Source organism: Halictus rubicundus, chromosome 3 (genome assembly GCF_050948215.1).
Source record: "Halictus rubicundus isolate RS-2024b chromosome 3, iyHalRubi1_principal, whole genome shotgun sequence".
NCBI lineage: Eukaryota > Metazoa > Arthropoda > Insecta > Hymenoptera > Halictidae > Halictus > Halictus rubicundus.
Window position 1 is genome coordinate 11,363,575 of NC_135151.1, and position 25,897 is coordinate 11,389,471.

At 43.6% G+C, this 25,897-nt stretch overlaps 1 protein-coding gene across 3 annotated transcripts in view; it reads left to right on the top strand.

Annotated features, from left to right (window-relative positions):
• Lilli (AF4/FMR2 family member lilliputian) overlaps nt 1–25,897 on the top strand; it is a 335,845-nt gene that overhangs the window by 80,236 nt on the left and 229,712 nt on the right. For 2 of the 3 annotated variants that reach the window (XM_076785360.1, XM_076785361.1), the window contains exon 1: nt 3,674–3,901. The exons of the other annotated variant lie outside the window; for it this stretch is intronic. Coding sequence is in view for 1 of the 2 variants with exons in the window: in XM_076785361.1 (XP_076641476.1) it covers nt 3,888–3,901 (14 nt within the window). In the remaining variant the exon portion in view is untranslated. Of the gene's footprint in view, nt 1–3,673; nt 3,902–25,897 lie in introns of those variants that run through there. 3 annotated transcript variants of the gene reach the window in all.

Consider the following 25,897-nt stretch of genomic DNA (forward strand, 5'->3'; position numbering starts at 1 on the left):
CAAGCACCTCCAAGCTTCTCAAAGCTTCTTCAAGCTTCTCCAAACTTATTCAAACTTCTCGGAGCTTGTCGGATCGTTTTGGATGAAACGAAAAACGATATTCTCACCTTTCATTGCAAACGAAGAGATGCACACCAAATGCGAAAAGTCTGAATTCGCCTTTAGTAGATCGAATGCAAAACCGAAGGCGAGGACTAGCGAACGAGCAACAATGTAGTCAGAATTGCAAGACTAGAGTGTTATCTAGCAAAAACTGGTGGCGTTAGTTTTTGCTCTCGGTATCCTAATCGACAGGCTCGTGTTCGATTGTGAGTGGACGGTGAAATTCCTCGCCGCAAAGCGTAATGATTTTCGACACTCGAGTCTAGGATGATATCCATCTGCTTTCCGCCGCAAAACAGAACTAGACCGCAGTGTTGGTGTTTCCTGTTTTTCAGCTGTTATGCGGTCGCGAAGTATTTCCTGTGTGGCCAAGAGTAATCAGAAATTTCGATGCTCGGCAGCCGAGCTCGTTACGCTTGCTGTTAGTTAATAAAGAGAAAGAAAGAGACAGGGAGAGGGAGAGAGAGAGAGTGAGAGAGAGAGAGAGACCTCGTGGATTCGCGAGGATTTAACGAACGCTAATCTTACTCTTTAGAAAAAGACATGCTCCGGCGCACGCGCTCAAACATCGCATGAGTTAGCGCGGTGGTGCATCGGGTTTTCCTGAATTGGCTTCACCTTCAGCCGACGCCGACGTGGGCGAGGAATGTTTAACATTCCGCGATAAATAATGCTCAGCTGTCAGGAGCGGTTCTTTTCCGCGTGCGTTGAAATTCGTCGAGGATTTTTGCTCGGGCAGACTGTGTTCAAATTAATAAGCTGTTCACAGGGCATAGCAATTATTACTAGATTCACAGAGTAATAAAAGTACTGACTGTTGCGTGTTGCCTTGTAAAAATGACAAGATTGCATTTATTTAGCGCTTGTATAGTGAAATTTACTCAATTGTTTCGCATGGAAATGTCTTGATAATTTCAACAATTATAAAGTAGGAAACAAATCATTTGACTGTGGAAAATTGAGGGCTAGGTGACTTTACAATTTTGTTACCATTTAACACTAATTGTAACGAGCACTACAAGCAACTAGTATTATAATAATAGAATTTATTTAGAATTTTAACCAACGTTTCACGTACGTTTAGTATTAATTCTTAGCGAGAACAATGCTGGATTATCGATTAATTCTGTACGATCGACGTTGCAAAATTTTTCATAGCTTTCTCTAAATTCTAGTCAGTACTGCATGAAAGCGTATCAGCGCTAATAGAATATAATATATAAATGACATAATAAGTAAATAAGATGGTTTGGCTTTGTGTAATCAATGTTAAAATATTCCTTGGAGTTAGTATAGCGTACAGAGCAAGTTCGTGGAAGGTTAAAATAAATTTCTGGTGGTTAGATTCGTCGACGTTTCCCAGGCACGCAGGCACATGGGTCGTACGTTCGACTATCCGGATAATTAAGTAACAGCTCGGTACGATAACGATTAATATTCATTATTCGGTGCAGCTAACATTATCTGGCGCAGCCTCACACTCGTCACGTAAAGTCGCGCGGCTGTGCATTCGAATTACGTGCCTGGGGACACTTTATATTCAATGAATTGCCGTTTCTTCTTTCCCGGGTAATACTTTGGGAAAACAGACGTTTCGAAGGGTAGAGGATTCCGTAGGCTTCTCCAATGCAGCTGTATTGAAACAGTGACTTTGAAAATAACAATACAATTGGTCTGTGCGCAATTTTAATTTCTCGAAACATGTCGTCGAACAGAATTAATGCGTTAGTTCATTTATGAATGAATGTTCATAGACATTTCATCGATTTCTTCTGTGATAAACTACGGATATTGTTGCATTAATTTTTTAGCAAGCTAACCTTTCAAACTTTCAAATAATAAAATTGTTTGTAAATTAATATCCAGTTGATGACCATAATAAGCAAATTTATCGCTGTTTATTGTTATTTACTTTTATTGTCAGAGCGAACATAGAAAAATTGATTTGACGTTAACATAAACCTGAACGTATGCAGAACTAGTGTTCACATTATGGAGGTAGTTTTTTTTATACATGTTCTAAAAATTTCAATGAAATATCAATTTCATATTTGACAAACGTTTTCTCTAAAAACATCAATATCACTTGCTAGGATTGCATTAAAATTATTTGTAAATATTATAATCCGTTTATTCAACCATCAGACTCATCGTTATAGAAAATCCATTAGCTTTTTGAATTAAACGTACCACTCCAATTGTCCCGAACAGTTGATACATTCAGCAAAAGTCACAGATAGAGGAGAGAACGCTATATCGTTTTCAATACTTCGCACAGTACCAAAAATCTCCATTTTCAAATTTTGTATATCATCGTACCCATTGATCGAAACACTTTTCTCGACTCGCTCGGTAAAGCGGTGCGTCGAGCCGGTTTCAAACTCCCGCCGGCAGATGTCGGGGCGTTCCCAGGTGCGCTCGACCAATGAGCACGCGTCTGTTCCCCCCCGTCCGCCGGGACGATTGGCGCTCCGTCGGTGTCACGAACGGCGATCGCAATATGGCTTCCGCCACCGCCAGCAAGTGAGAGTACCTCTGTGACGGTGACATCGAAACATGGTGGCGTATTTACTGGTGCGCGGGTGTTCGCGCGCGTGATCTCGCCGCCGTACGCGTCCCCTTTGTTCTTTCTGTTGGTCGGTGTACTATTCGCTCGAAGAAAAACAGTGCGTGCTCGGAGCGCAGCAAAACAATCTCGCCTGAGAGATAGAGAAAGAGAGAAAGACAGCGAGCGAGAGGGGGTACGTGTATGCGTGTACGGTGTGTTCTCTGTGATCGAAGCGAGACGGACTGCACGCACGAGTCACACGTTCGACAAGGACACGAGATCGGAGAACAGCGCAGAGCTACAGCAGCTATTCGGTACTGTGCGGAATCGTGACACGAAACTGCATCGTTCACCGGGGATCCTCCGTGATTTGTTCTGTTCGGATAGCGTGTAACGATCGGTCATCGACGAACAAGAAGTCATAGTTAGGGAAAAATCGGTGGGACAGTTCGGCGCGTTGCGCGCGGCTCGGTACACACGCCGAGAGCGTGGCTCTGTCGGTGTGCGTTACGTTCCCCGTGCACGCCGTGTTTCTCTCTGTGGCCGTGTACGTGCGTCGTCTCGTTACCGTAGTAGACGTCGCCTGTGTGTATATATATATATATGTATGCGTGCGTATATGTATATACGCGTGCATCGTGTCTCTCCCACTCTATCGCTCCGTTTCCGCGTGTGCGGTATCTGTGTGTGTCCCGCGGGTTGCGGGATACTCTTGCGGAGTATTGAAGGAGGATGGACAGACGGTGAGCCAGGCGGGCAAGAATGAGAAAAAGAGTACAGAGGCGCACGGTGCTGTGTGGATCGACGAGCACGACGACGTAACGGCGAGAACAGCAGGCGAGACAGAGAGTGAGTGAGCCAGGCGACGTTGCCAGAGTTAGTTTTCCTTCTCGTATTCAGCCGCGCACCGTCGTCGCACAGCACGTACCTCTTCGCGGTGTACATGTACACTGTTGTGTTCGAGAACGGGTGTGCAACGTGCGAGTGAGAGATGGATATAGACATGTGTGTGCATTAGCGTCGATCAGAGATAGGGAACGGTAAAACGGAGTTGATCGCGCGAAATACAATCTGGGGGAATTCTTTTCTACATCGATTGTTGGGATCGTTCGATTTCGGATCTCGAGATAGGCGCGTGTTGTGCCCTTTGAACGGCGATTCGTCGATGCCATGAGACGAACCCCGATGACGTACGACAGGGACACGTGACACGTCGAGTTTGGCCGATCGACTAGCCATGAAGAAGCCACGGTGAGTTGTTTTAGATTTTTCTTTCTTTTCGAAATAAAATCGACATCTATTTCCGCCCACGTTGCGTCCCGCGGGACCATCTTAGCGTTTGATCGCTGATTTGACTCGGTGCGACCAATGGCGGACGGGCTGGGCTGTTTGAACGCGCGCGGGATTGTTTGAATACTCGGGCCCTTTCCCTTTGGCTTTTAAATTTGGCACGTGCTCTTGTTGACAAGTAGTAGGGTTCTTGTGGATTTCTGTTCAGTTGTGTACATTTGTGTCATTGATTTATTTCGGTGGTATTAAAAATACGCACCGATGCTGTCAGATTTGGGGATTATAATTTTAGCGAACGTGTCAACAATTTTATTGTTGCAGAATCGTTGATGTAGGAGTTAAATTATTTTATCTGAATGGTGCAGATTAGGAAACTGTTTTCCCCTAAAACTGAGTGTGCTAACTGGGAAAACAACTATAGCTAGACTGCGGATCCTTATGCAGAATACAAATTTTCTGCATTAATTGCAAGAAGTAGAAAACAAATATGATGCTCTTTTGGTCTGTAATAGTTCGAATAGGTTGAAAGCATTTCTATATTCTTTCAATCTTCCTATCGGTTTAAATTTCATCTATTCAATTTTGTCATAAATGCATAAAATCCGCAGTTTAATAATAGCGCATAGGGTTAATTGGGACGTTACCAAAAATAAATAGTTAACACAATGTTGTGCAAAAATTCTGATTAAAATAATTATATAGAATAGTTAAATATCAATTACGACAGAATAGAATTTTATTTCTGAAAGAAAGGGATAATGTACACGTGGGTTTAATTGAAATGAGATTAATTGGAACAATTCTCTGTAACCATTTCAGGAGCTGGAATCGATAGGAGTTTTTAAGGCCTAGTTTGAATATTGAAAGATGAAGGGAGAGGGATTAATATTTCTCGATAATGTCCGGCAGGAAATATTTTGTTTTCTCGCCCCGACAATCATGCCCCATAGAGGGTGAAGGCTGTATGGGGTTTGTTGGTCGGGAATATAGGGGTTGGTGGCAGTGCCAATAAATCGGGTGTCAGCGAACTGTTCAGCCCAGGGGGATTTTGACTCGGGGCTACGCCACTGAATGCAGAAACGGGTACACGACGTGGTGGTGAAATGACGCGATTATGGGGGGATGAGTCAGAAGATTGACGCCTTGTTTATCGATCTTGACGCTTGCTCAACGCTCGTCACCGCATCAATATTGTGACGATTGTTATTTGGTCGAAAAGTCGATCATAATAATTTTTGGTAATTTGCGAGGTCGCTAAAGTTTTGTAACTTGAGAGCTGAGCGAATCTGGTGACAAATCCCTAGGAAACAGCTGTTTACAAAATATATATCCGTTCATCTATTGATTAGTATCACTCTATTGATGTTGTAATCATTTTTGTTCAGTCGGAGGGTTGTTGATTTTTGTAATTTCAGAGTCCTGCAGGGTCCCTAGGGTTTTAGCGATTCGAGAGCTAGAGAATTCTAGGGACAAATCTCTATCGCAACTGTATATCAAATTTGTAATGCTTTGTCTACTGGGCATTATCACTGTATCAATATTTTAATGGTTTTTGTTCAGTCGGAGGGTTGTTTAATTTTGTAATTTTGGAGACCTGCAGGGTCCCTAGGGTTTTAGTGATTTGAGAGCTGGGGAATCTAAGGACGTACCCGTAGGAAGCAGCTGTTCAGTATAAATGTTGGGATGTATAGAATTCCATCTATCTGAAACGATTAGCGCGATAGAAAACATAGAGCTCAGATAATGCTGCAATCTCTAGTTCTCGGAGATTCCTCGGTCTTACAATGTTGCGAACCGCGATAAGACGAAAGAATTCGTTGAATCGTTTACGTAATCGGCGTCTGTTGTTTATCGGTATCAGCACACACGTTGATAAATTCACACCGAGCGATTCCTTCTCTCTGCAACCTACGGGATGTCTATTTTTAGCGGTGCATCTACAAGTCCTACTTAATTATCTGTTCGTTATTGCCGCAAATCATGCGAGACTGAACGATGCGCATTCTGTTCTCTGTCATTGTCTATCGCTCGCTACTCTTGTATACTTGATAGCAACACATTTAACCGTTGGATCCAGAAATTAATGTGATCGTTACCTGCAGTCGGTCAATATAAATCATTGCACTAACTAGAAGTGGTTGAGGACTCGTTGAAAGCCCACTGAGGCTTCAGAGATCTGCTAGGAGTCCTGAGGAGACCTTAGAGTCCCTTGAAAAAACAAATTTAGGACCACAGCGGATCTAGGGATTTTCTAGTTAGAGGATCCCTTCAGGGAAATCATAGTCTTTTGGGGAAACTGCCTTGAAGAACGTTCAGCAAAGACTCAAGAGAGCACCATTTAGGACCTTTCCGCAAAGGACTTTGAACAGAGTCCTCCGTAGGATCCCAAAGGAGTTCAAAATAACTTCTCAAAGGCTCCTCAAGGATTCAAGAGATCTTCCGAAGGATTTTCCAAGGATCCTAATATTGAGAACCCCATTTAGGACCTTTCTTCACAGTATTCTCTAACCTTAATAACTTCCAACAGAGTCCTTCGTAGGGTCCCAATGGATTTGCATCAGAGAATTCTTTTAACAATTTCAATAACTTCCAAGAGTGTCCGTTATAGGTCCTCAAATGACTTCAGAATAATTTTTCAGGATCTTAGAGGTCCTCAAAAGGATTTCCCAAGGATCCCAAGACCGAGAATCCCATTTAGGACCTTTCCTTACCGAAGATGTCCAAGGATCTCAAAAGTTATTGAAGGAGAAAAACTCCTCAAGGATCCTACAGATCCTAGGAATGATTTCCTAAAGACCCCAAGGGTCCAGTCTCCCGGAACTATATTTTTTCCGCAAACTATTTCAGAATCGCCTAACGATTCCATCGAATTTTTCGCAAAATTTCGTCGTTTAATAAATTAAAAATAATATATCGATTAAATTCTTTTCCACCAACTCGTTTTTATCATAAATGCGTAAAGACCCGCAGTTAGTCACCGGCGACGACAAAGCGTGCTTTATGGATCCCGTTGGATTCGAAAGTCGTGAAAGAATTATTGATTGCGCCTGTGATCGCGAATTCTTCGAGTTCGCCCAAGAGGGCAACTCGGCCGATCGAAATCGCGGAAAGTTGCGATGCTCGCGATGGAATCGCAATTATTCTTATAGTTGCCCGGAGGCAATTTAAACCGCTACGATCCATACACAGAGCGTTATCGTGCGCGTGGAATTGGCTGGTCGGGGTTTCCGGTTTCCCTGGAGCGTGGTTCGGCCGGGCCCGTTAACGAGGCATCTCTCTAATTAGGATCTTAAACAGCGAAACTATTTGTCCCGGCCGTCGCTCGCTTGACACCGTGATCACGTAGAAGCTCGTGATACCGCACTGTCGACCGATTCGAAATCAATTATTACTTGTTAGCTGCGAGAGCCAGAACAGTACGTGCCAGACCGGACGACGACGACGACGACGACGACGAGTTCTTCTCGCGGTCCCACGTTTTCCTGGACACACTCGCGAGAGCTATTCTACCGGGAAGACGGGCACGGTCAGAAATTTCAATTGTCCCTGCACAGACAGCAACACTACCCTCGAGGATTCTTCCCTCTGTCTCGGACTGCGAGCAGCGACTTTATCTTTATTAGCGCTTTTACTGCCGGGACTCTTTGCTCCTATCGCCACGGTCGCTGACAAGTCTTTCGTATTTGTAATCGACCGTGTTTAACGCGACTTGGCGACCATAAAAATGTAAATCAAACGTAGGGAGCGATTTGTTTGATACAACAGAAACTGATAAGTACACTGCGGATCTTTATGTAAAATTGTATGTGGCAGGTGTCGAATGCACATCGTCCATTCCCAACGTTATTGTTAAACGAAATCTCAAGGTCATCCGAATTTTTTAAAATGGTTTATTATGTGTTTTTATTATTATTAACGGTATAACCATACCGTTTCAATGATTCAGTCTCGAGACAGTCGTTTCTGAAAGTGTCAAAATCTTATCTTCCAGACACAAACATCTCGAGATCAAAATAATTGTAACAATATGGTCGTTATATTCGTGGAAGTCGTCTTTTCACGCTCTACAAGAATGTCAATGTAAAACATACGATCGCATTAATAAAGATACCGGCGACCTTGAAATCGGACAGAAAGGGAAAGTTGTGTAACAAAAATTCAAGTATCTCGATAAACTATTTTCGACACGTTAGAATCATTAGCGAGGAAAATGAATGTTTACCTAGCTTCTGTAGCCTGCGATCGATGCTCAACAATTTTCTTTCACGCAGAGATCCGCAGTCTATTAATCACGGCAGAAATAGACCCCGGTTATTGAAATCGCCTGAGCGAGTTTAAACATCATCGTCAGCGGTCCCCGTGGCAGATCCGTCTTTAAAAGGCTGCAATCTCGAAGTTGAACCTAGTAGGTCGCCGGAATGATCAGCAGCCGGAGCACCGTCGTAAATTACGCCGTGCTAACGATCCCCTAACCGTCCCTTAAATTCTGCATCATCTCCGGGCTCTCTTTATCCGTGATTTAGTCGCAAGCGAAGGAGGCGCGAACGGCCGGCCATGAAATTAAACTAGAGATACGAAACACCATACAATAGAGAAGAAACGAAAGAGAAAGAGAGCGGGGGTGGGAGAGAAATGATATTGCGGGACGGTAAGGAGGGAAAGAGTAACAGTGTCGCCTTCGGGGATCCTCGGGGATTGAATTAGATCGCGGCCTCGATAGAACGGAATTTGCGATAATGGGACGTGGGATTTTATAGACACCAGAGAAAGAGAGAGAGAAACTGTGTGGTCGCCGATAGCAGAAGCCGGATCGACTCTAAACACGTACGAGGAACCGGGCCCACTCCTCTCCTCTCCTCTCCTCTCCTCTCACGCAGCTCGCGGGGTGAATAAGCAATAAAATCAAGCGCGGAACGGTGCTCGTTTTCTGCATACTTTATGTCCCCTGCGCCGGCCCGCTAGGCATTTGCCGCATACTTCAACTGTTCCGGTGGTATTGCATGAGTTTTAGATCGCTGTCCGGACACGATGCGCTGTAGGTACTCGCGTTTCATCGTTCCAGCCACCCCCCGGTGCATCGGTTTTTTAAATCGGCGCGGGAAATTCGAATTTTCGCGCCCGGGAGCGCGGACCTATTGCTTCGGACTCTACGCCGCACTGTATTAGACGCCGGCAGCTTTAAAAATGTTGGTAGCTTTTGCGCACTGGTTTTTCCGTTTGTGTACTGTTGCAATATTATCACGTCGGATTATGCAAAATTTATTAATTATTATTATTAAATATGATTATTATTTATTTATTTGTTTGTTTGTCTTTTTTCTTTGCTGATGACAAATTTACGGCAGTTATTTATTTTATTTATTTTACATAATGTAATAGATTAAATGTATTTTATTTTATTTTATTATATTGTATTTATGGCGAGCGGTATGGCGAGCGTTATAGTTGATTTGTTATATTTTATTTTATTTTGATATATTGTTATTATTTTATATTTTTAGGTGCGTTTTTTTTTTAGGTTATTATGCGTATGATATTGAAAAGCGACAGTAGCTCTCTCTCTCTCTCTCTATCGGTGTAACTAGGGGTATGCGATGTTGCGAGTGGAAGGAGATGAGATGTAATAGGATTGTAACCCTGAGGGGAACAATAAATGAATATATATATTATTAAATATGATTGTCACAATACCAGTAACACTGAATATATCGATTTATTCGTTCTTGTCGAGCATATGATAGGAATGGTGTTTGTCCTATCATAAAGCACAGCGTTAGTGAATAAGGAACTTTCTTTAATATAAAAACTTGATATATATAACAGATATGTCCTGCTTAAACCGACTCTTGCGTCGAACTTATTACACGTACCAGGTATGTACGATTCTTTTATCGAACTGAACTTTGGGTGGACGCGCAGCTAACGTCTTCCCCACTCTCGTCTCGTGTCGATCGTAATTTTTCCTCCGATCGTCATTTCGACGTATGACGCACACTCCATTAGGCTTTTCATAAGTTGTTACATTGTAACAGCCAAAGCGACGCCGCGTCTACGCCCCGACATTCCCGGATTTTACTCACAATGTGACTACATTATTTCAACAGTTCTGAAATGAACTAAAGTATAGAGTAAGGTGCAAACATTGTTAACAAGTAAAAATAACAAGTCTAATAATAATAGTTAATAACGCTGGCCGTTTTCACGAATGAAATAAGCAAGATTTGTAAGAAACCCTGAAACCCCTCGCGGTAGCCAAGAAAATCGTGCGATTGCAAACGGATGGGAACAGGGCCCGGATCGAATGGCAACGCTGTTATGCGTGCCCCCCGAGAGCCAGCAAACTCACCCTTCGTCCCCCATCTCTTTCTCGCTGCGATCGTTTCCTCTATTCGCCTCGTCACCTGCCTTTTCTAAACGCTACGCCACGACCGTTCTCGTTCTCCGTCTCTCTCTCTCTCTCTCTCTCTCTCTCTCTCTCTCTCTCTCTCTCTCTCTCTCTCTCTCTCTCTCCCCCTCTCTATGTTTCGCGCTCGTGTCCGTGTCCGTCTTCGTCCCACGGAATTCCCTCTCCTGCGCCCCCTCCCTTCCCCCACCGCGCCGGCGACAATGCCATGCCACGATAATTGTTTTCGCTCGGCGTGCCCGTCTACCGTTAACGGGGAATCATGGCATCCACGGGCACGCAGCCATAGAACGGTTTCGGACCCCGGGAATTTCTGCTACAGGATCGAAATCGAGTGACCACCATCCAACGAACTATGCGCTTTGTCGCGGTCAGCTTGATCCACTCAAAATATGAAGCAGCCATTTCTTTTTCTTACTCATTGTTACGTGGGCGTCAGAACCACCAATTAACACTGGATTGATTTATCTAGTATCAATTATTACCAAATTGATCGACGGATATTGTGACGTTAGCAATAGAATGTGATAGGGGGATTACTATACCACAGATGTCCCGATGCGAAACATAAAAATCTAATTTCGATAAAGAAGACGAAATATCTCAGTCAGTCTGGTTGAAAAGGTGAAGTAGCAAGCTGTAATAAACATGTTCGAAATGATACTGTTAACGAGGCTTATAGCACGAATTTCTATTGTAATTCTATGAAAGCGGTTACATGTTGTTCGCTTATGTCCACAGAGATAGAGATCCATAATACACAACGATTGCGTCATGGGCGAATTCGTCTCTAACGAATGGTCTCCCTTTTGTCTTGTATGTTAGCAGCTTCTACGATTTCGTTACTGGACGGCGCATTGTATGTGGATGATGATCGCGGATTTTTATGCGAGATAAAAGTTATAGACAATTTAAAATTTAAGAAACTATAAATTAAAATTTAAGAAAGTATAAATTTTAAGAAACAGGAACCATGTAGAAATCTCCTTCCTTCTCTAATGATTTCAATAAACTATATATTCTTCAATTCTTTCAATCTTTCTATTCAACAAGAAAAACATTTAACCCTACAACGAAACAGGAAATTAAAATAGTTTTATTTGGCATTGAATTTACTAATTGAAACCGACTGGTATCACAAGATTCGCCATTTTCATTAAAAATTAGTTCTTCAAGGTTAAAATCCACCTTGAAGACCCAATAAATTTCTGGACAATCAAAATATTGTGCTAGAGGTCAGTACATCGGATCAGCACGAACAGTATTAACTTTTCAAAGTTGACACGGAGAAGCTGAAACGTTCGAATTTCTAGCACAGCTGGTTTTCAACTGTAATTTCTCCACTGAAGTTCCGCACAGCGAACCGGGAACGGAAGGTTCAGTTTTGTTAAGAGGGACGTTTATTGCGCGACCCAGTCCAAGCGGTACAAAGTATGTATTACTATAGAGAGCAAACTGTCCGGCCCAAGACCGTTGCCCCAACAGGTAGTCAGAGCCCTTACTTTGAAGATTTTCAATTAGCTAGCACGAGAGTCAGCGAAATTCAGCTTCCTTTTCCGTTTTCCCGGCCAATGGAGACTGCACTCTTGGATTGCATACTGCACACGGATTTCGAATTTGAACGAGACGTTGGCGTTTGCCGCTGGATACCGACCAAACATTGCGACGGGGATGAGAGAGGTCCAACAGTGGCCATGGGGGACCACTCGATTCAGCTCGGGCTCCATCCCCGACATAATGGAATAGTCAATGATCTGGAATCTCTCGTCGCATTAACCCTTTCGGTGCTCGAGGTGTCTATAGTTGCCGGAGCGACGAGACCTGACTATATCCTCGAGCTTCTTGCTCCGGGACGGTCTGCGTAATTGCTAGTCAAATTTTCATTCTGTTAGATGTTCACATTCATTCCCCTTCTTCTGTATCTGTGGATCTGCTAGCATTTGAAATTCATCGGTAGGGGATTCGTCTTTCTCAAAAATTGGAAATTTCTTCGAGAAAGCGGTTTACGATGAGAAGGAGTAGGTGCAATTTCAGACGGTAAACATTTTAGGGGAATTTAGGAGCATCGATAAATTATTTCTAAGTTGCTAAATGAACAAGACATTTAAAGCAACTAGTAAAACACAGGAATTCATTGCGGAATTCCAAGATAATTTGAAGAAAATCAAAACAGTACAAATTCAGTTATACCTCACAGACCTAATCACTAGGCTGCGGATCTCCGTACGAAATAAAAAAATTCCCAGTCAATTGTGTGAAGCATAAATTAAAACTGTATTTGTCTTTTAATAATTTTAATAAGTCGAAAATAATGCAATCGTATTCTTAAATTTCACCAGTATTGTCACAGTTGTGTATTATCCTAAGTTTATATAAATATAACCAAATACAATTACACTGTTTACCCTATATATGTCGACAAGTCCTCGATGATAAACGCAGCGGAACTATCCCCACTCCCGCGGGGTATACCCCGTAAGCGTAAGGTCGCGTGGATCAAGGAGTAGTATCTCCTGGCCGATATATGTCGCTGGTTAGACCCGTGTTTTGGACATATATGGAGTAAACACTTCATTGGATTTAAATGCATAAAATCCGCAGTCTACTAATCAGCAAGAAAGATTGAAGAGCAATGGCGAATTGTGGAAATGACGAGTGAATTTCCCCATAACTTTTTGCAATTTTGACCCATTTATGGACTCGGTCCGAAACATTCGCGTCAAGAGAATGCATCTTGTGCGGGCACATAGAGGATCCGAGGATCTCCTCGATCATCGGTGCCGCGAACGCGGAAGCGGGTTCGCGCGGCAAGATTTAAAACGTCATCGCGATCGAGGGAACGTTGTCGCGAACTGCCGCGTAATTGACCGCCACGACGTCTTATCGATTTCTTGAGGGATAAGCAACAACGCCTACGACTTTATTGTCGGAGCCCCGCGCGTCGTAAATACCTCGCGAACGATCGTGAAATTGCCGTCGAGCGATTACGTTCCTCCCTGGTTCTTCGGGCTGGTTGGATCTCGATAGGAGATCGTCGATGAGAAAGAGGGATCGAGAAAGAAGGATCAAGGGGGAGAGGTGGGAAGGGGTGCGAGCATTGAAAGTCCAGTTGTAGGTGGATTGATGTTTATCGCGGCGATTCTCAGCTACTTGATAGGCTAATCGTGCCCGGGTAATTAATACGTTCGTTAATAGAGCTGTCCGACGGTGAACGATATTGATAATATACCTGTTGCCCGGAAAAATTATGGCTCCCGTAACGATGATTAGGCCCGCGAGCCTTCTGTGCAGCACGCCGCTGACTACCGAGGCAGATTTACGAGGTAGAACCCGGTTTCCAGTCTCTTCGTAGCTCGCGTCTCCATGCCGCGATGCTCGAGTTCTTAATCCTTTTGCTATAGTGTGTGCATAATTCCTGCGGGGGCCGATTCTCGTTCCGGAGGAACGTATAAACACGTAAATCGCTACTAGGATGGTGAGCTGGCGTGGGTGGGACTCGCGGCGTTATGGGATTTTCAAGTGTGTCGGTCTGTGGACTGAGATTTGACTTGTGAGTTTCGAGCTGGGTCGAGGAATCACGCTGAGCTAGTTTGCGAAATGAGCTGGCTGTTTGAAAAGTGACTCCCAATTGAGTTTGATGTGTTTGAGCTGATTGAAATGAGCACAAGGATCGACAGTCTATCTCAAACGTTGCGTCTTCAAACATTGAGTTGGTTTAGGTATACGAACAGAATTATGTTTTCAAATCGAGTTGTGTCTTCAAACATAGGAGAGGGCTTGAAACTAACTCAAGTCTTGCAGTTGGTTTAGGTGTACGACCAGAATTATGTCTTGAAATCGAGTTGTGTCTTCAAACGTTGGAGAGGGCTTGAAACTAACTCAAGTCTTGCAGTTGGTTTAGGTGTACGACCAGAACCGAGTTGCTTCTTGAAGCATTGAGTTAGAGGTATCAAACCAATTGAAATCTCCAAGTTGATTCAGGCACACGAACGAAATAATGTCTTTCGATTGGATCAGAAAATTGGGTTAGATCTACAAAGTCGGTAGCATCACGAAGTTGGATTGAGTCATCAAACGAAGTTATATGTTCAAACAGTGCCTTCAAACTACACAGAATCTTCGCGCCGACAAGGTTCTCTAAACAGAGAGCTACACGTTCCGAACTAGATCTTAGAACTAATTTAGAGTCTCCAAACTGGGTTGAGTACACAAATCGTATCTCTGAACCGTGATTCTCAACTATCCCTTTGCAGCATCTATACCGATATTCACAACATACTCGAAAAAGATTGTAATATCTACAGCTACTCCCATCTCGGAGATACTAAACGGTTCTCCTAAATCGTGAACGGCCTCTAAAGGTGCGAATACGCTAACTTAATTTTTCGCGAGAGCAACTTGCAGAAGCGTGTACACTTGTTTGCAAATATAAATAGGCCGAGGATTTCATTTATTTGCGACAAAAGTACGCGAAACACGAAACGTTAGGAAAATAAATGGGATTTAAGAGTATCGGTACATTGTCGTAAACTTATCAAAATGATTAAGGACACAATTTTTGATTTGCCTCCAGTACCTCGAGAATGACGTAGAAAATTTTCTAATATTTTCTAGTAAGTCTAATTATAAATGTATTGTTTCGCTCTCTGGGAGCACACGAGTTCAACTGGTCGCCGAAGGCGTTTTTGCACAAAATTTTGCAAGTTGCTTGCCACCAGTGTGATCGCACCTTTAACGATCTCGACGAAGTCGGAAGAGGAATGGATCGCAGCCAACTTTGTAGTACACTCGGCGGATAAATGAACGTGTCCGTTTCTTGACAATGACCATCCAAGGTTAGCCGAGCTCCGTTTATAGTTCCCTTTGTCCCGAAACAAGTGACCAGGTGGTTTCCGAGTGACGAGATTTCAATTTCCCGAAGGGAAATTCGTTCCTTTGCACGAGTGTTCTCTACGATGGTCCACGTGACATCCGCAAGACACTGTCTCGCATTCGACGGCTGTCACAGTCATTAATAAACGCAGCGGGGAACAGGTGATAATCGGATCGTTTGCAGGCACGTGTCCCCGTCGGATCTACGATCCTTTGTGCCGTTCTCCGAGACATTGATTCACCGGGAGAAAATCCCGCTCGGCGCCGTTTACTTATCCGTGTCTGTTTCGACAGACTCGCGACAGCTCTCTCTCTCTCTCACTCTCTCTCTCCCCATTCCTGTTTCTCGATTTTCCTCCGGTTTTCTCTGCACAGCCTCCGAGACCCCCGATCACTCGACGATAAAGGCTGTAGCTGACAAGCCGTTTTGATAAAGCCAGTCCAGGACTATCCAGGCGTTGTTGTCCTCCGTCGTTTGCAATCTCAGAAGCTCAAAGCTACCATTACCTTGCCCACCGCCTTCCCATGCCGTCTGCCGCTATACTTTGCCGCATCATGCTCTTCACCCGGATACGTGGCCATCCAGACGATGCTATGGCGATGGTTTCTATCGGATGTTCACCGGAAATCTTCAGATTTACCTACCCCGCGTCAGGGTAGAATGCCGGCACATACGTGTACATTTAATTTTAGTTTAACGTTCAATCCTCAACGCGAACAGACAGAATCGCGCGAGAAATTGTTGAAAGCGCGAACAGGCAATCGGTAACGCGATTTCGGAGCGGAGAGAGACGACGAGCGTTGAGAAGATACGAGTTTTCCCAACCTGCATGCTGTTTCCGCGCGAACGGAGCAATTCCGTTGAAATACCGGGACGAGGACTATGCGGGGGTGTGTGCACGATGGTCGTGCTTGTGAACCGTGAATCTATAATGGAATCGTGGCGGCCTGGCCGGACTATTTCTCTCCCCTTTTCCGGCCAGCCAACGAAAGACAGGGGTAGAACGCCGAAGAACGGGGACCGAGGGGCGCAGACACGGAAGATGAAAGGTTGAAGACGCGTCGTAGCTTCTGTCTTGTATCGATTCCGCGGTGCATTACGCCGCGACGACGATTACGATGTTTTATTTATCCGAACCAGCCGCTGAACGGCTATACCCTCTGTAGGCGGATGGAGAGAGCTTCGTACTGCTTCACATTTTTTCGTTCGCTATTGTGCAAATGTGTTTCCGTAAGGATTACTATATAGTCGCTCGGATTTTAAGGAATTGGGTCGAGCATGAGGTGCGTCGACTGCATTTTAAATCCTGAGAATGAGTCTCTAGTTTGGTGCATTCGTGGAGTTTGAATTTCGTTGGGGTTGTGAATGCTAGGGGTTGACAGAGGGCGAGGATGTCTAGGTTGATGAATTTGAGTAGTTTCGTTGAGATTTGTAAAATGATAGAGCTTGGAGAACGAGAACGAGTGTCTAAGTTGATGTACTTGAGGAGCTTGAATTTTGTTGGGGTTGAAAAGGGTTCCTTAGTTTCAGCATCGATCGTGAGGGATTTGTTTTTGGATGCTTTCGCAGAATATTGTAACTCTCCTACTTTGAGAACCCAACGCAATTGCAACTGACCTTTGACTTTCGGAACAGTCCAGTTCTTAACTCGCGAAGTGTCTGCTCGCTCTTGAATCGATCAGAATATTGCACAGGGGTTAAAGACACTAAAGAGACATTCGACATAAATGTTTAAAGTATAGGTACGCGTGTAGTCGTCCCATCGTTCTATTATCTAAAATCTAAATTCGGCGTCGCAGACTTAATACGACGATTATTTATGTCAGACTCTAACGCGCACTGATCGTATCGCGCAACGCTTCTTCTCCATTCGTATCGTCTCATCATCCAGATTGCCGGCGATCGTAGCTCCGAAAGCTTAACAGATCCGCAGGAAGACACCGTTCATTGACCTCTCTCCTATCGGAATCCGATAGCCTCGAGGGTATTATAATGAGCCGAATAACGACGCTTCCAAAAACCAGCCACTGCTCGTCGACGATTTACGACCGCCTCGATCGTCGCAGGTTGCCAGCTTCCTTCTCTTTTCTTTTTCTTCCTTCTCTTTTTCGTTCGTTCGTTTTTTTTTTTTTGGTTCGATGAGCGAGGAAAAGCTGAGAATCCCTTTCACGCGAATTAGGAAATCAAACGGTTCCAATCGACTACACGCTGCTCTAAAAGAGACGCGAAAGTCGTAAAAGCCGGTCCTTTCTTTTGGTTGCTCGATAACTCTTCTTTTTGGGGCTCTAGAGTGAGAAACTGGCACTCTTTGTCCTGAGCGCGCTTTGAATTGACTTGGAAAGGATTGGTTCAAGGCAAATGAAGTCAAAAAGTGAGATAGCAGACTGTCAACTCTCTCTCTCACTCTCTCTCTACGGAGTATGCTCTAAAAGGGCGTGGCTTCGTTGTTACTATGTAATGCGGTTTGGAGGCGTGGTTTCATTGCTTGGTCTATAGTGTGTTTTAGGGGCGCGGTTTCGTTACTGCCTCAATTCACACTATTAATAAACATAGTATCATAAGTTCTCTCCGCTGAGAGAGCTATTTGAGCAGAGATCTTTCCATAGAGTGCTGTAAGTAGGCGTGGTTTTATTACCCGCGTCGTTTAGAGCGCTCTGGAGGCGTGGCCTAGTTGCTTCCGCAATCTAGAGTGTTGGAAAACATAGTATCATTGTATCCTCTGCAAAGAAAGTCTTCGAGGGTCTTGAATTCCGTGATCTTTGTATATAGAGCGCTCTAAATAGGCGTGGATTCTTTCATGGAGGCGTGGCCTAGTAGCTCTCACAACCTAAATTGTCGATAAACGCAATATCCACATTCCCTCTGCTCAGAGGGTCTCCGATGTCCTGAATTACTTGATCTCGGTCAACATACAGGTCCCAGGAAGCTTCTCTCGAGTTAGACGGAGCCACCACAGGGCCCCAAATGGCAACTCTAGCTCCCGACAGCCCCAGAAGCAGTGATCTGCTCGCGCAGTTATCGAGCGACAACTGCAGTTGCCATTCTGGTCCCCAGGGATCGAAAAAGAGCCGCGTGGTAGGGTAAACGCGTAGGTAGACAGTTCGTTAGGCGTGGGTGGGTTGGCCGGGAGAGCAGGTTCCGGTGGTGGGCTCAGGTTGAAGGTCAATACGCCGAGAACCCGTAACCTTTGAGTTCGAGTTCGGGGTGAAAGGTCGGCCGCAACCCGCGGGGTTGGTGTGCACCACGTGGTTTATCCTTCGTCGGCCGTTTTCCACCGACGAATTGTACCGTGCCGGTTCTCCACCCACCCACGCCCCCCTCCTTGGGATCGATATCACTCGATCTGATCGGCACCCCTTTATCTCTGCCAACCGCTTGTCTCAGATTTTGGGAGGAATCGTGGCAGCGATCGTAATCATCTTGTCATTGTCGGCGCTGATAAACACGGTTCCAAGTCGCAGACAGCTCACTATAATACGGAGCAATGATTATGATTAGACTGCAAAGTTTATGCATTTTTAACAGAAATGAGTTGGTGCAATTTTAGAGACTCTAAAATTTCAATTTTCTAAGATTATTCAAGAAAGAAAACTCTGTCTTGCGGCTCATGCACGCAATTTTTATTTCGCACCAAGATCCACAGTATAATGATTAGACTGTGAAGTTTATGAGTTTATAATAAAAGTAGATAGGGGAAATGTGAAACTGTAAATACATTGGAAGAATCGAATGATGTTACATGGTTTAAAAGGATTAGAAGGGGGAATGCATTTTTATTTAACCTCTGTTTATGACGATCGACTTGGACAATTTTTATTTTGTGCAAAGATTTGCTGACACATTTTCGTTACTTTCATAAAGTAATGTAATGTAGTCGTTCTTAATGGTCCGTAAACTTAGTGTTCAGAGAATTTAAAAATATATAGTATAGGTCCTTGAAATCGACACGACTATATGTTTGCATACGTAATGAAAGTTTGCACCGGACAAATGTCGCGAGTCATCGGCGAGCCACGTGGCACGGAACGTGTCCTCCACTCGGCGATCTATAGATCCTGGCTGTGCGAGGGGCGCGTGTTTTTACGGGCAGGCCGCGCGAGGATCGTTGGAATACATCCACCGTTTAATGACGCTCCAACCCTCCTCCTGGATAGCCGCGTTTTTGACGACTTCATAAACCGCGATATCTAAGACCCTTACAGGTCTTTACTTTTAAATAGGAGCTTTATGCGAGTTGACGTTCTTGTAAATCATCCTACTAAATCCTGAATTATGGCTGAATTTACGTCGCTGATATAGACATTCCTCACGGAGGAAATACGGACAAACATTTTACATCGAACGTTTGCAAAATGCAAAGAGTCAGAAAGACGAAGAGAACAAGAGATCAAATAGGACACGTTTGAAACTCTCCGTTATTTATTAGAACAATGAAAAGCGTCACTAGAAATTGCGCTACTAAATTCGCTAATATTATATTTAACAAACTGCTCATTGTGGTTGTTTTGAATAGTGTATTTTCTCAGGATGTATTAGATGGAGAAGTAAATACATGAAATAAAGTGTCATATACCAATAAGTGGGGCACTCATTGTGGTTGTTTTGATTATTATATATTTAACAAACTGTTAGAAATGCAAGTGAACAGTAAAGCAAGAAAAACAGTAGAAACATATAAAGAACTTAATACCATTGCGGTACTTTTTAAAAGTGTATACAATTAAGTAAAAAAAGAAACAAATGTAGCTACTCTGTCTAACAATTTATTTTTATTTATTATCTTATTTAAAAATCCGCAGTCTCGAAACGAAATAGAAAACGATCATACAGAAATACTCGGAAGGAACGTCGTTGTTAAAACACCTTCGGTAGCAGAGGGTCAAAGGGTCAGTCCGGGGAAAGGGTTAATAATCGCAGACTATGGCCGCAGTCGATTTTCACTGTCAGTTTGTCACTCTCGGCGTGCGAATTTCACAAAGGAGAGTCTCGCCGAGGAAAAAGGAAAATAGCGCGGGCGATCCCCGCCCGTGCTAATAGAAAAACCGGATTTTCCGTAGCTCGGTATCGGAAAATTGGCCGCTTCCGGGGTGAAATAAAAGCAGGCCGGGCCCTTTGCTTTAATAAACAACCGATCCAGAACGGGGCGAGCGACAGACGGGGACGCGCTCGGTTAATCGACGAGGAGAGAGATTGCTTGGAAAATATTTCGAGCGTGCACCGGCTGCTGAAGCCTGCCCTCTCTTCTCTCTCTCTCTCTCTTTCTCTCTCTCTCTCTCTCTCTCTCTCTCTCTTCGCTCCTCTCTTCCGTCCTCTCGTTGTCCGGGGATAGAGAGGGTGGCTAGACACTCGGGTTCTCGAGGTGTCCTCCGCGATTTCACGATTATAGAGAATCCGCCCCCTTCTCCGTGTCGGGCAACGGTACTCCTGGCAACCGGAGGTAAACGAACTGGGATAAGGTGTCTCCGTGAAACCTTAGAAAACGCGGAAGACCCCCACCGGCGTAACCTTGTCTAACGATCGACGATCAAGGATGTAGATCGTCCTCCACGCCGACCGACTGCGAACACAATCGCGGCTGAACCGTGCGAGGTCTTATAAGATAATAAAAATTGTCTATTTCAATCGCGAGATACAGAGCAGCACTGTACACATTTATTTCATGTGTTTTCTTCTTGATCATATCGATCAGTAAAAATAGCACGGCAGCGTTGGTTCAAGATCTTTGATTGGTTTTACATTTAGTCGTAGTTATTCATTATTAGATTGCGAACTTTCCTGCAAAATAAAAGCTACATGGATTCTTTGAATGTCTTTATTGTTGTGCATTTGATCGATTCATTTTTGTTACGAATTCAACAAATCCGCAGTGTATTTGTTAGACATCATTTAACAGAGCCTATCGTGCTTGGAAATAGAGATACTAAATAACAATGGAAATATAATTTCTATCTTTCTTCGAACTTCACAGTTCCCATTAGAACAAAGAGTGACGTCGAATGTAAACACATCGAATCGAACAATTTTTATCAGAACATTCCACAGACTTTGATTGCTGTCCCCAGTGTTGCTAAGTAGACAGTATCGGTGTTCATCCACCCCAGATTGCGAGTCGAACCAGCTGATTATTTAGAATCGGCGATTCCTTTGAGGATGTCGCTATGATAAAGCCGACTCCGACGGGATTTTCCTCTGCGATTTTCCCCAGTTGCGGGGGTGAGTCCCACCCCGGTACCCCCCGCGTGACAAGTCTCGTTATCCTTTTGTGCACAGTAGGCGGCTGTCTCGTGCAACGCGATGCATAATGTTTTAATTGGAGCCGGCGCGGCTGTTTAATTCGAGGCGCAATTGATACTCGCGGAACGGTTCGGTTGCGACGCGCATCCCGTTCCGTCAATATTACGTTCTGGGGAAAAGAGACTGCAAGGAAGCCCTTCCTCTCCCTTCCGATTCTTTTTTCGTTCATCAGCGCCTAAACTTCAGCTATTCGTTTACTAGAAAGTCAATTTTTTCTTCATTTTCATATTCGTTCAATTTATATTTCTGAGTGTCCTCTGCACATCAGCAGCCATTCGTTTGTCAAGACAATTTTCTCCTCCATTTTGTCTTCCACACCTAAAATCTGTTTATCCATTTTCTGAAAATACAATTTTTCTTCATTTCAAGATTTCTTGAATTCGTATTTCCAAATGTTCCCAGAACATAACATTTAACTATTCACGATCTTGAGTAACATAATGTGAGAATAAAAATTGCACTTTTAATAAAGTATAAGCTCATCGAACGTCATCGATTCTTCCCAGTCATAATTCTCGACGCTTGAAGAAATTGAAATTGAAATTACAAGTATGAAAGCCCGTAATTCATTTAATTTCATTCAGAGTTGTGCTAATGCAATTACACAATTGAACTAGATTGTATTTCAATTATATAGTAATTCACTACGTCGTGACTGAATTACATAGTTCGAACCTTTCAATTAATTCAGTTACTAATTATTTTAATCAGATGTGTAATTGAAATACAATATAATTAAAATATAAATTTTTATAAATATAGCTATAAATTATAGCCCAGAACTTTGAAGAAGTGCAATATCTTTTTGTTTTAATAATTGTATATAATAATTGTTTATAAGTATTTTATAATTGTACTCGAATTGCAGTTATGAATTGCATTGTAATTTAATTGAAGAAAGATCTGAATTATAAATGACAATACGACTGAATTACAATGTAATCCAATTACTTTGTAATTATAATTCCCGGAGTAATTCAATTGTAATTCTGCACAACTCTGATTTCATTTTACTCTCTCCGCACCCTCCAAAAGTATTTCGAAGAACCCGAAGATTAGCTAATCCGCTAGCAGCCATCGAGAATGTGAATCCGCTGGCTCCAGCGACGTCGATACAACAATTATATTTAATTGTGGGATCCCGGCATTCGCCTAAGCGCGTCTAGGGAATTCCACGAATGCCACCGGCGGTAATTGGAAACTGTTCCAGCGTTCTTCAGTGATCCGCGAACGTCTTCGGGCCAGATTTCATATCGTCGGATCGATTTTTCCATCCCGGAAGCCTCGGTTTCTTTCCTCGAACCGTCGAACTTTCCCGTAGAATGTTTGATCCGTTCCTAATTGAAAATTAACCGAGAGAGAGTGAGAGAGAGAGAGAGAGAGGGGGAGAGGGAATCCCTCGGGGAAACTTCTAATTCGCGTTGTCACGCGATCACCTTCTCTATTTTCGCGGCTGAAAGTTCAAGGTCGTATTTCGATTCTCGAGAGATTGATAAATCGCGCGATACCGTGCCTAATTACGATAATATTTATAAGCCGAGGCTCCGGTAATTAACCAATGATCGTGGCGCGCGTAGCGTGCGTAGAAGTATCGCGTGTAATTGAATTTATCAATTGTTTCGTTCAATCGGGTTTCCATTAGCGAATCCTGAAACCGTTTCCATAATTGATAGAACGATTCCGTTTAATTACCGCGTTTAAATATCCAGAGCCAGGGCCAGAGCTTTAAGTAATTTTTTATCGATCGCGACGGTACAGAGCCCCGGGGATATCCTTCGCGGGTTTGCGAAATTAATGACGCATTCTGCGGATTATCGTCCCCGCGAATTACCGCGTAACCAGACCGCCGCCGTGGACTTTAAGCGACCATAAAGCGTGCCGAACGATTCTACTATATCCAGTACCCCCTTTGCGTCGCGCTGCGAGATGCTCTATTCTGTATAGGTTGATAGCTTCACCGTTGTCGTTGGCTCCGTTTTGTAGTCGCGAAAAATCGCTGCGAGACTGCAACGAGAGAAAAATATAAAACTAGTGCAACAAATATTGTAGACGATAATAATTTACAATTCTAAAATACTGAGAAGGAAAATTACATTTTTTTTTTTTTGGAATATCAGTGTATTAAATTTATCTTGAATTATCGGAGACAAAACGACAATTTTATTTGATGCCTGTTTCTTATCATTGATGCAGACAATTTTTATTTTTCTTAAAGATTCGCAGTCTATGAGCTTTGTCGAACAATTCTCTCCCATTTCTCGTAGTGTTAAATTGTGTAAAAATTTCAGCTTCGACCAGTTGTTTCCTCGCCCAAGAATCAGGAGAACCCTAAGGGTATTGTAGTTAACCACTTGAGCCTCGGAACTCGATATCACATATCATTATCTTCGCATAACACTCCAGATCGTACCGCATCTTCAGCAGGAAGACAGTATGAATTTTCGGGGGAAGGGGAGGGGGGGTAGCATGCTCGCAGAGGGCGCGTTAGGTAGGCTCTAAGGGTCGGCTCTAATAGGAATAAGGGTGGCAAAGGGACCTTTCCTTTTCGAAATAAAGAGAGGGGATTTTCTCCGGAAACGGGGGCCGCAGGCGCAACAGTTTGGCCATATAGAGTAACTTCTATCTTGTTGCCGGTGGTTCCTCTCTCTTTTCGGATACCCTCGATCGACTCCCCGGACGCGAGAGGATACGGGCAAGAGGATATGGCAAAAACGAGCAATAAAAAGCGGTTTAGGGCCCGTGTAGCAGGCCGAGCAAAAATACACGTTGTCTCGCGCGCATATACGAGCGCGCGATCGCCCGTGTCCGAACCTGTTTGCCTCGCTCGAATTAACGATACTTTCAACGAGACACTCAATCCGCACGGTTAATAGCCGCCGCCTTAATTGCGGCAGCGCGAGCAATTAGATAACTCCGAATCTCCGTTTAATACACTCGCGCGAAAAATCCTGTGCTCCACAAAATGTTTCCTTACATTATAATCCAAGTATTCGTACATCACGATGACCGATTTTGATAAAATTTTCAGAACGTATATAGGGTGTCTCACCTAAACTCGAGCATCTGAAATATCTCTAAGATCACATGAAGGTCATAATATTACAGGTCGTTGAATTCGTCTTGACCTCAGCTATCATATAGCGATAATAAGAATGTATCATTTTATTTAAAAAAACTCCGATGACCTTGAAATCTCAAAAAATATAACCTTCAATACAAGTCCGGACGAAATGGTAGCGAAAAGCAATCTTTAAAATTTTCTCCACGATTCTGACCAATTGCGATTGTTTCAAAAAAATTATTTTACGTCAGCTAGGAAACTAATCGTAACATCTCGAAAAATTTGCAGTCGTTTGGTCCGATCTTGAGAATGCTCTCGTCTTTTTAAAAGTGCCCGAAGATCACTGCGACCGACTGTACGTTTTAGAAGAATTTGAAAGACAGACACAGCTCGGCGAAAAGTCCATCGAGCACAACGATTATTGTTTCACGTTCCGATCGCAAGTCGGGTAAACGTCAAAGCGCAAGGATCAAAGCACTGTTACCCCTGTAACAGTTATGAGTGAAACGTGCCGCGGAACACGCACAATTGCTCGAGACAGAGCTGTCCTGTTTTGCGAGCAAATCCCACCGAAACCCGGAAGGCATTTGCGAGGCATTAATCACCACCGTAAACGAACGAAAGCCGTGACTAAGGCCGAGAGTAATCGAGACTAACTTGCCGGGGCATGGGAGGGTGGCGCGGCTAACAACGTTGTTTCCGATCAACGCGAGAATTTGACTTTACGAGTAAGGTTTCCGGGTAATTCCGTTTTCCGAGCATAAACCTCCTACGGAAAAATGGGGACCCAAGTGTCATAGGGTTTCGAAGAGTACGAGGGGGTTGCTCGGTCGAGGGTTCGGATCGTATAGCACTTTCGTTCAACGAACGAAGCTGCAAATCGTCCCTTTGCGAAGGGGGAAACCGACAGTAACATCAACTACCAAAATTTGGAAAAGAGAGACAAAGGGAAGACTGGAGATTCTTCGAAAATCGAAAATTTTCATTGAAAATCAAACGAATTTACTGAATGAAACCAAATATGGAAAGAGAAAATTTATCATGCTGGTTACTCCTTCGACCCTTCTACAATAAAAATATTTCAGAACATTGATGCATCGGTTACAGCTTGTTCACATTATTAAATAAGAAAAGAACCTGGCTCCTCTTACTGGTAATTGCGGCAAATAATTTTTATTTTGCACAAAAATCCGCAGAAGAATCGAATTCCGTGTCGACGTAAAAGAGATTGAAAATTGGGTGAAAATGCATTGTTCCTGGGCAAAAGGCTTTTGTGATGAAAGAAACGTTGATCAAACTGAAAAATATCTCCATCATCGGACTAGA